At 25.3% G+C, this 11,719-nt stretch overlaps 2 protein-coding genes across 2 annotated transcripts; one reads left to right on the forward strand and one right to left on the reverse strand.

Moving 5' to 3' along the window:
* Positions 1-3,103: 3,103 nt before the first annotated feature.
* Positions 3,104-8,649, forward strand: LOC132927266 (oxysterol-binding protein-related protein 11-like). The gene is made up of 5 exons (XM_060991767.1): positions 3,104-3,416; positions 3,542-3,697; positions 5,591-5,788; positions 5,857-6,010; positions 6,515-8,649. Exons 2-5 carry the CDS (start codon positions 3,563-3,565, stop codon positions 6,718-6,720), a joined length of 693 nt encoding a protein of 230 aa, XP_060847750.1. The 5' UTR covers positions 3,104-3,416; positions 3,542-3,562; the 3' UTR covers positions 6,721-8,649.
* LOC132925182 (uncharacterized) lies at positions 8,347-9,795 on the reverse strand. The gene is made up of 2 exons (XM_060989597.1): positions 8,856-9,795; positions 8,347-8,800 (listed from the first exon to the last, which is right to left on the reverse strand). Exons 1-2 carry the CDS (start codon positions 9,141-9,143, stop codon positions 8,666-8,668), a joined length of 423 nt encoding a protein of 140 aa, XP_060845580.1. The 5' UTR covers positions 9,144-9,795; the 3' UTR covers positions 8,347-8,665.
* Positions 9,796-11,719: the final 1,924 nt, after the last annotated feature.

Raw genomic sequence — 11,719 nt, forward strand, 5'->3', positions numbered from 1 at the left:
TATTAAACACTTCAAAGAGTTTACATATTATACTTATTTTATCTTTCAGGTATAATAATTCTGAAGAAGACCTGGTAGAGTGTACAGGTAATAAAAATTGGGAGTTTAGTAAGCGTGCACACGCCCACGTTTTAATTGTTTAAGATTTGGACTTTAAACAGTGTTTACACAAACAGTGATATTTTCTATGATTTACAAGAAAATAGATTAGGTATACACATTATATATGCATATTAGTCTATTATTAGTTATTACCTTCTTATTCTGTGTTAAATCTACAGTATCATATTTAATTAAATAATATAAATACTTAATAATTAATTCAATACCAATAAAAATATAAATTTATATAAATATATAAATATACCAACCTGTATAAAGTATAATATGTCAAACTCAAAAAGGATTATACATTTTACTGTTTTAGAAATTTTCTGTATAGTCTCTTATTTTATATACCACATTCACACGAACGGTATGCTTAAAAAACCTAGATAATATATACAAATATTAGGTGTTTATATATAAAATAAAAGTTATTTAAGTATTAAAAAATACTTTTGACCAATACTCAATTACCCAAAATCCACATCAAGTTTATTAACTAAAATACATGAGCGTGTAACAGGACGAAAATGTTATTCATTTATGACAGTAACTTTCATAAGCCTACTACTTTCGATAGAAGTTTCTTTAGAATATTTTAGATTATCATGATATTAGCTAGCCGTTACAATAGTCAATAGCAACTACCTATATTGTGTTTCACTATGGTAAACAACTAAAATTCCATACGTACCTACTCAATAAATAAACAACAACTTATATTGATATTTTAATTTTATATTTTACCGTACGGTAAGTCCAGCACCAGACGTTTGGACACAAATTAATAACAAATACAAAGTAATTAAGTAGGTACTGAATATCAGAACATCACCATCGCATTGGGACAACTCGAACCCGGAAAATTCGCAGCGACCTATTCAGCATTCGTCCGTTTTACCGTCAGATAATTATATCATTTTATTGCAAATCGATTCGCCGTGAAGAATTAACTTCTCTTCGAAATATCAATAATAACAATTACTTACTTATCATTAATATTCAACAATATGAAGATTATGGAATTTTTTCAAACCTTAAGACCTGACAATTTGCGTACGTTCCTCCTTGATTATCACACTCTGAGTTGTGAAACATACAGTTTGATATTTTGTTTCTCAATTAAAATCAGGTAGGTACATTTTATCACCTCCACACTAGAATTTACTCTGAGGGCAAACACTTGTCAAAATGATTTGCTTTTATAACATACAAATTCTTTTGCTAACGGCGCTAACGCGTTTAGTTCAAATATGTGTTTACGCTCCTCAAAAGGTATTCAATCAATTCAGTTCCTTGAATAAGATATTAAAAATCTTTTGCCATTGGATTGAGTTTGAATTTGTATGGAAATTCAGCACTCTTTATGAATATATTATTGTCGCCTTCTAAAATGGATGAGGTATCCTGGCCCAGAACATGCTCGTCCAATTGCATTTTGTCAATTACATTTGCAATTTTATTTATATTAAGAACTAGTCTAAATATGTGAAACCCTTTCTAGGTATAAACTTGGTTTAGGAGTATTTTTACACGTTCCAGCCTTCGGGCTTGTAGTTATCGCCCCCCAAGAGGTATTCAATCAACTCAGTTCCTCGACTAAGACATATGAATTCTTCAGCCATTGGATTTAGCTTATGTTTTGGTAGAAAATCAGCTTTATTTATTTATAGATATTTGTTGTTTTCTAGAATTGAATTATGTTAGTCCAGAACTGGCTTGTTCAATTGCATTTCATCTATAACATTAGCAATTTAATTTGTAAACAAATTTTTTCTTGTTGGTCAGAAGAATACCTTTCTATTAAATGAACAATATAATGTGGACTAAGGTACCTACTTAGTTAACATATAACCAGTCTTGTGCTTGTAAATGGTTCTCCACTAGGTAAATGGATACCTACAAATCAGGTATATCAGTAGTTGGTTGGTAAATCATAAAACTGCTGAAGATACTAGAACAAAAAACAAAAATTCAATAAGGAAGGAGAAACAAGAAAAGAAAAAAAGTTTACGGAAAATACTTTAGATTATAATAATAGTAATTAAAGTGATTAAAATATGCATTATTATTATATTATTTATTCGATAAATTATTTTATTGTTATTATAATATAATAATATTAAAAATAATGTAACTATAAATTGATTAAATTGTTATTAACTTTTTGAAATAGTTAGTAATTTTGGTTTGCGATTTGTATTAAATAATCCAATAAGTATTTAATGGATTTCGAAAATTAATTTGTTATAATATTTACTTTAATATTAAGGAATCAAATGACAATAGATATAAACTATGAAGGTATAATCGTAACAACTAAATTGTTAGTTTGTCGATTATTACTTTTAAGTCCACAACAATGGTTAACTAATTAATTGGAACTATTTAGTCATATATTATTTATTCTAAGTAGTCCAAGCAAGGCCATAGCCAGAAAAATATTTATTATTTATTAAGTAAGAGGTTTCGTAATTCATTATGTGTAATTATAATTTTTTTTTTAAATGTTTAATGTATTATTTTCGATAGTAATTTAGAATTTCTAAATAAGTAAAGATTACTTACATAATCCTAAAAACCGGCCAAGCTGTAGGTACATATTGATTTTATCGAATGCGATCGATCATTATTCGTTATTATTGTTTTTATCTCACCACTAGGTACTATTAAACTATCTAAACAGTAAACCACTCTTTTTCGAATTCAAATCTTCCTCTAAGGATTAAGCTTAACCTGAAGCTGATGCTTAAGCTCTAACTAAACACAATATTGTAATTTGTAACTGTAAGTGCAATGTGTACCTGCTTAATCATAAAATAATCATATCTAGTTCACCGAAAGGTTGAAATTAGTAACTACTACAGAGCTATGGAGGTAAGGCAGAAACTCGCGAATGTTGTTATCAATATTTTTTTGTTTTTTACTACGACTGCAGCAGCTGACAAGGGCCAAATAAACTTGTATTATCGCTGTTAGTGTTATAGTATTATTATGTTATCGGTCTAGCGTTTACAACACAACTGCTGCGATAGTGCGATCAGTAATCGGGTTTCGACTGAAACTTTGAATAGCGATAACGAGTAAATCGAAACTAATCGAACTAACAACAATAATAATAGTCTAATAGTTAGACTATAATTTATAGTTATAAGAAGTGACGGAAGTGACTAATAGTTACCTATTAGCTAATATCTAGCGATTAAATTTTTAAAATCTATAACGCAATACGCCCGAACTGTTGCAATTTTAAAAGTGACTGCACTCACCACGCCCGTCTGTGCTTAAAATTTACTGCGAACAAATACTAGGTAATCATAATTATTAACATTGTTGTATTGTTGTACACGTTATATGTGTCCATAAGTTCTCGTCCTTACATTTGTCGGTATTGACCGCCCAGCTGTTATTGATAATATCATCCGATCGTTCACAGCCAGTGTGTCAAGTATACGTCATGGATTCGGGTGGCATAGAATTTTTATCCCAAATTCAAGAAGGACAACTGTACAAGTACACAAATGTAGTTAAAGGATGGCAACACAGATGGTTTATAGTGGACCCAAGAGAAGGAACACTGAGTTACTTTTTGGTAAGCTACATATTATGTATTATTGTAATACTATTGAAACGGGTATACTTAATATATCGCCTAGGTTATCTTTTGAAATCTTAGACTTAGATTATCATACTTTCTTAATCAATCATTTAATATTGTTTTGCATACAATTATTCGTATAAATATATTACTAATGACATTTAACATCACTTAATTTTTTTTATAGGTCAATACAATAATCATAACACATTTATGCAAATTTATTAAGTTTTGAAACAACATAACTGAGTAAAAAAATCATAATTTACATTATATGTTGTGTTGCATGCAAGTTCACTAAATATTTAATGAATCCGTAGTTGACTGAATTGAAACCTCTCTTAAACATAATTTAGTGGTTAGTCTATATAATTTGTATGAACAATAATTTATTCAAATTTTCATGAAACCCGGCAAAATAATATATTAATTTAATTCAAAATAAAATAAACTGTCGCTGTTGTGGGTAGGTAATTTTTAAATTTTTTATAAAAAAAAATTCAAAGAAAAATTATTTTAAATTAAAAATTATTCAATTTTTTAATAGGAAAATACTTCTAAATATGTCTATAGGTAATAATACTAAAAATTTTGAGTTTGTGGATTGCGTCCCAGACACAGGTGAGCAATTTTTTCCCACCTTTTCTGTGTTCCAATTGCATCTAATGTATAGTAGGTAAGCGTTAATGTGACACATAAATTGATATATTAAATCTAATATATTTGTCATATATGGTGTTAGGAATGTTTTATTTAAATGATTTATTCCTATGTATTTGAAATTATTTTTATTGGTTTTTGTATTATTATTATTTTACAACACTAACTAGAAATGTATTATTTAAGTTATTTAATAATTACAAAATAATTATTAATTATGACTAATCATTTTCCAATATATCAAACCTAGAACTACGAATGTATTCAATAGTCATTATTAAAATATTGTAATTGAATGCTTAATTTATATAAATTAATTAATGCTATATTATACAATAAGAAGCAATAAGAACATAAAAAGGTAAAAAAAGATAATTTACCTATCCGACTTGTGGATGCAATCAACACACTAAAAAGGTATAAAAGGTTGAATGACACCCAAAAAATTAATGCTAATGTAGTCATAAATATATTTGATTAACATTTTAAGAAATTATTGTTTTAAAAAACCTTAAAACTTAGATTAAATTTTTATTAGTAATTAAACTAAAAACAATAAATTACAAATGATATGCTATCCCTATCTATAATGATGGATTATAATTTTTAATTTTGGTAAATTTAATTTGATACCTGTTTCAGAAAGCATGGTGGTTATGGTATATATAACTATATAAGTGTATAACTAAGTAAAATTTATAATATGTAATTTTATTTATAAAAATCAATTTAAACAATCTGTCATTTTAATATTATTATTTGTAATATCAATTCTCTATTAACCCACATAAATATAACTTATTAATGGTTATACTTGTTTTGTATTGGTTTATAATATTTAAAAAAAAACCCTATTCAAAATAATTTTCTGGTATAACATTACTCACTAAATATAAATACAAAATTAAATACTTATAAATCTTTATTTTTATTGAATTTAAACATTGTTCTGAAAGATGAGATCTATATTTCTATTAGTCTTAACTTAAAATGATTGATAATTTATTTAATTTGTTTAAAAAATGATATTTACTATTTTATATTTCTTATTACTAATATTTATGCTAATTGCTAACTAAAACAATTGTATGCTTTAACTCATGTATCTAAACAAACATAAATTCAACTTATATATATATATATATATATATATATATATATATATATTATATTATAGTAGTAAATTGATACTTTAAATTTTTAAAATTTTATTGTTTCATTATGCAGAGTGAAAATGATACAAAACAACAACCACGGGGATTTATTTTTTTGGAATCCGCTGTTGTATCTCCAAGTGATGAAGATTCAAATACATTTTCTGTGAACTCTTGGAATGGCGAATGTTATAAGTTAAGGGCTGTTGATGCACGAGCTAGACAAGATTGGGTGAATCGTTTGAGAGCTGCTGCAGAGTTTCATTCCCAAGTATTTATTAAATAAACATTAAAATAATTTATTTAAATCAATTTTGTAACTTACTTTTCTACTTATAGAAAAACGTACAAAAATATTCACGAACAAATTATGTGTATGATTTTTGCCCAAGTGGGGTTAAAAGATCTTTGGCCAATGCACGACAGTATTTATCTCAGGCTGAAAATAATTTTATTGACATGGCTCGAGTCATAGAGAAGCTACCATCTCAAGGTTAGTTATTTGAAACAATTTTTATAGTGTAGGTTTTTAAAACATTTTTGGTACATTTAAAGTCATTATCCTATCTCTAGTTATTAATAATAGATACCTACCAATTTTTTCCTCTTTGTATTAACTTTTCAGCCACCATCAGAATGATTATAAAATAAATGTTAATGATAAATAAAAATAACCCTAGTGCAGCTGTAGTGTATATTGTTTACTCTTATTGTACTTGGTAATTATGAAGTATTGTGAACTACCACAACAACATTATATCAATAATTGCAACTTCCAAAGTCTGTTATAGACATTACTATGTTATTCCAAATATTTCCATCCAATTATCAAAAAATTATATTAATTATTCTTTATACATTTTTATTATTTAATAAAATATAGAATAATTATATAATATATTTATAATAAAATTGATTAAGTAGTAAACATTAATGTATATTTTAGTAAATTGTTTCTTTTGTAATAATAATAATTTGTTTTTATTTCAAAAAATAGGTCCACGCTTAAGGAATACTGATCCCGACTTGTTAATAATAAAGGCAACATCGCAGTCAATGATGTGTGCATTAGAAAACTGTTATAAGATTCTACAACATTCAAGCATCGAACAACCAATCATTCGAACTTATTCATTTTTGAATTCCAAACAATCTTCCTCATCATCACATTCTAAAAGAAAATCCCACACAACAAGTACTTAACTAATAAGTAATAAATTGGCATCATGTTTCTCTCTTATTTTTATACCGTGATTTATGTATATTCCATTGATTATATTTGATTATTTATAACAGTATTGAATTTTTAAAAACTTGTTGTTATTTATGGATATTTTTTTTCTATTTTTATGTACCTTCATTTTATTGTATTATTATATAACATATTTAATCATTCACAAATTTATAATAAGTTTTTTAATTCTAGAGACAGGAGGTATAATAGTTTAGTTACTGAAATCTCTATAAAATGAATCAAAAGTTTCAACAGTTTTTGATTAAATATAAAATATAATTGTATGTTATAATAATATATTATTAAGGATTATAAAATTAGACTTAATCGGTTGGTTCGTTTTGTACACTACATTCCGGTTTTTTAAACTATTATTGCAGGTAGACTATTTTACTCTATGATCTAAAGCTTCTTCATTTTTATTCTATCGAGGGTACTATTACTTTTAGAGCTTCTTATTGTATTTTTAGTTAAATCAGCCTATTAGTTTATATTATCATCTTTATTTCAAACTTTTCAAGGGAGTAAAGAAGCAATTAATATAATGATATATTTATTTTATTTTTATAAGAAAAACTACTATGGTTTTTGAAAATGTATCAGCGAATGTATGTAGCATATCATTTTAATAATAACAAATTTAGTATTAGTTTAATATATTTTGTAAGTGTTATGGAAACAATGAAATCACAATGTATTAAATATTATATTAAATAGTAAGAACTGAGATTATGATCATAAACATAAAACAATTATGTGTTAGTTTATATAAAATAAAATTATGTTATATATTTACAAATAAACTGTTTTACAATGGTATATATTTTGATATTTACAAAATATTGAATGAAATTAAAATATAATTTGTACTTTAACCTAACTGATGAGATATATACACTTTTAAGGTACAAACCCATAATTTTATTTGTATTTCACAATCATTATATTATTGTTGCATATCTGTGTCAGTAATGTTAAGGCACATAATGTCATAACTACTGAATATTGTTTATGTCCAATGTATATTTCTAAAATTTCACGAAAAAAAATTGTGTTATAATTATTTTTTAATATAATAGATATAATAGATGTTTAATATAAATTAGGTAATTCATTAGATGATCTAATATTGATATGAAATCACTATGACCAACTAATTAAGATAGGTAACTTTCATGCATTTTAAACAACAAAATGATTTACAGTTTTTTTATATTTTAACATAGTTCCATCAACATTTATAAAAAAAAAAGTGAATATGTATTATCGATACATTTTAATTGTAGTGGGGAAAACTTATAACAGGAACGCATTGTATTCAAGATCTTTATGTGCAGACAAACCTTTTACTTTAACAATTTTCTACTATATCTATACATTTATACTTTTATAAGTCAACGTACAAGAAGTATTCATATAAGAAAATAATAGAAACAAATAAAATAATTTGAAATTTACTTACATAGTTTGTTTATTACTTAACTGTATATCAGCACACTGTCAGGGAACACTATACTTATATATTATTAAAGAAAAACACAATACTATACTTCAAGTTCTTAATCTATCTAATCTATTTAAATTTAAAAGTCCAATTTTTATATTTTTTTATTCTAACCTTTTTACATTTCAATACATAAATTAATTCTTGTATTAATTGATACTAGCATAATAATTGTTTTTAAAAATATGATAAATAAATGATTTTACAATTAATAGACTTGATCAAATTAATTTATTAATGTATACAAATTTTAAGTCTGTATGTAAAAACATAATATTATAGTGTAAAATAAAATTAGAAATTTAAAATTAGCAATCCTTTAATCAATAATAGAATTCATTTATGTACCAATTAAAATGTAAAAAAGTTGGAATAAAAAAAATTCAGATATAAATATTATTATTTTTTTTTTATTTACACAAATTTGTTAAACAAGACCACGCTTCGGGAAAAAAATTTCCGTTTCGTTTTCGCTGTTTTCTCTTGCAGTGGTTATGAATACAACAAATTCTTGTTTGTGTGGCTTTGTTTTCAAAACCATTCGGCTATCGAAACAGATGAACATAATATATGTTATTTATTATTTTTTCATTTCATTATTTTTATTACCATTTTAGAATTATCATCTTGTGTTATTGTTTCTTTTTGCTCATTATGGTCGTGATTAATTTTATCATCTACCTTTTTTGGTTTATTGTGGAAACCAACCTCTGACTTTCTGTGATGTTCTTGAGGTTCCTGGTATTCATGCACTTTCGTCTCTATTTTCACATCTTTTTTTGTCTCTCTTTTTGGCTCGTTTCCTTTTTGATTCGAATTAAACGGCTTTCTCTTAAAGCTGAATCTTTTAGTTTTATGCCTTATGGCATCACAAGTGTTATTAGACATATTTATATAATAAGCATGTTCGTAAACTATACCGGTACCTTTTTTTGAATTTGATAAAAAAAAGAAAAAATTTTTAAAAAAAATAATAAAATAAACTATTTATGTAAAATATTTCCATAGAAACAAAAAAATATATTATTCGGTAATAGATGTTATTTATTATTTTAAAACGCAAAAAAGTAAATGTACTATGCTTTGGTGTGCGCCCGGCCTAAACATGATGCCAAAATGCACTCCGACCAGTATAGTGATGTTGTTTTTGTAAAATATACAGCATAAATCATTTTATTGGTTTTTGATATTCAATTAATATACTTGTTAGTTGTTTGTCAATTTTTTTCGATCTAATGAATGTATTTCTAAGAGCAACCGATTGATTTATTTAAACAAGACGCAATTGAAATATAATTCAATAGATACCTATACAAATAGGTACATCCGATTTTATTGTTGATAAATAATAATATCAGAGCGCTATTTAAAATGCTTCCAGTGTTCTGTCGTTCTGTGAACATAACAACATATTAATTATATTACATAAAGTTTATTAAAATTGTAATTTGTATAAAAATTTCTGAAAAAGTCTAAAATACTATGCATAGGTAGATAGGTACCCACTGTATTAGCGTACCAAACTTATTAGAAATCCTATGTTAAGTCACCACTATTTGCACTATTTAGCAAATTAATTAGTCGCTATCAATATAGGTAACTTTGAAATATTAAGACGGTCAACGTTTTGGAACCAGAGTAGGTACATATTCAAAAAAATGTACACTCCTACAAACATTGTTTCGGTGTGGTGGGGTTTTTAAAAATGTTTTCAAAAATTGTTTAATATCAGGTGTATAATTTTGTTAGTTTAAAAAACAAACGACGTTAACTCATCTATTATAAATTTAATTTCCACTGTGCTCTGTTTTAATTTGATCGCATTCATTAAATGTTCGAAAATAAACAAATGCGCTTACATAAATATTGAGTGTAGAAAGCTGAAAGATTAATATTTTTCATTAAAATATGTAACTAGGTAAACAAGATTGAACTATGAGCTAAACAATGTTTTCACGTGCCTTTAAAATTTGAGATCGTGCCATAAGTCCGCTACTTCTAACCCATATAATATACGTCTAATAAAGTTATAAAATATAAGAGAGAGTTCATTATTGCGGAAGTTTGGGAATCTGTTTTTGCTACCTACCAAATTGTAAGTCTGCAGAACACCTTCAAACCGGTCGTCAGCAATAATTATTTTATTACATATTCATATTCTTAATATATATTATTTGATCTTTAGAACTATTCATTAAATACTTTAACTATACTTTACTAGTTTACTATAGACACTGGATAGGTACTGGAATGTCTGGAATTAGTGGAATTAACAATGATAATAAAGTATGTGTTTGTTACTTTGTTAGCAAAAATCGAGTGCTTAGCCACTTAGATATCAGACGGCTAGCAACACTAACTACCTATAAATTACAATATCATTGATAATCAATGTTAATGTGTAGTTATTTTATTATTTATATATAAAACTAAGACTCAAGTAGGTACCTCTATACGACTATACCCGGTTAACACTGTGATGTATATATTTCTATATTAGACGTTTAATATACCAATTCATCATATAAACGTAAGACGTACATAATATGATGTTAATGTAGATGTGTATATTAGTATGTCATGATGTTAAGTACACAGATTTTAATTAATGACAAAGATACTAATGTTTCTTATGTCTCCAATAAAACAAAATAAATGCATATCTTAAAAAACGAATATTTATTAATATTATCCTTAAATGTTTTTGAACTTAATTAACAATCGTTACAACAAATATTATAATAAAATGTGTAATATTTACCATAAATCAATAAAATTTTATATAATTTACATATTACAAAGTTTAACTTATGAAATATGAGAATGAATATTTTTAATTTAAAAATTTATAAAACAAGATGTTTGATGAAATTTTTGCATAAGTTGAATATACTATATGTTTTTAATAATTTTATGTCAAACAAATAATAATACATTATTTATATAATCTATTTGTGCATAAAATAATTAAGACTAATAATGGTGCTAAATCCCATTAATTTGTTTAAAACTATAATATGTACACTGCATAGTGCATAATGATACATGTTATATTTTTTATTTTCTACTATTCTGTTTTGTCTGCAAAATGTCAATTAACTGACTTCATTTTTGTACATTTTATTTCATTTTTATTTTTTTATTTATATAATGGTTTAAATAAACTAAGTTTAAAAATATATTAGTTTTTAAACTAAATTAGAAGTTGAATATAATTGGTGTTACAAACTAATAATTGTCAAAGTTATACATTTCAAGATACATTTAGAGCCTAGAGGGGGTATTATCTTAATAATTTGTTGTTATGAGGCTGGGTATTTTTTTTTGTTTGTTTGTTTATTATTTATATTAAGATATGGTAAATCTACTTGCTTTATTACTGTATGAGTTATTTTATTTGCCAGTAAAAATATAATTATCTGTGGATTTAATACTAACATATTGTAGTAAGCAATAGTAATTAT

The sequence above is a fragment of the Rhopalosiphum padi genome, chromosome 3 (assembly GCF_020882245.1).
Source record: "Rhopalosiphum padi isolate XX-2018 chromosome 3, ASM2088224v1, whole genome shotgun sequence".
NCBI classification, from domain to species: domain Eukaryota; kingdom Metazoa; phylum Arthropoda; class Insecta; order Hemiptera; family Aphididae; genus Rhopalosiphum; species Rhopalosiphum padi.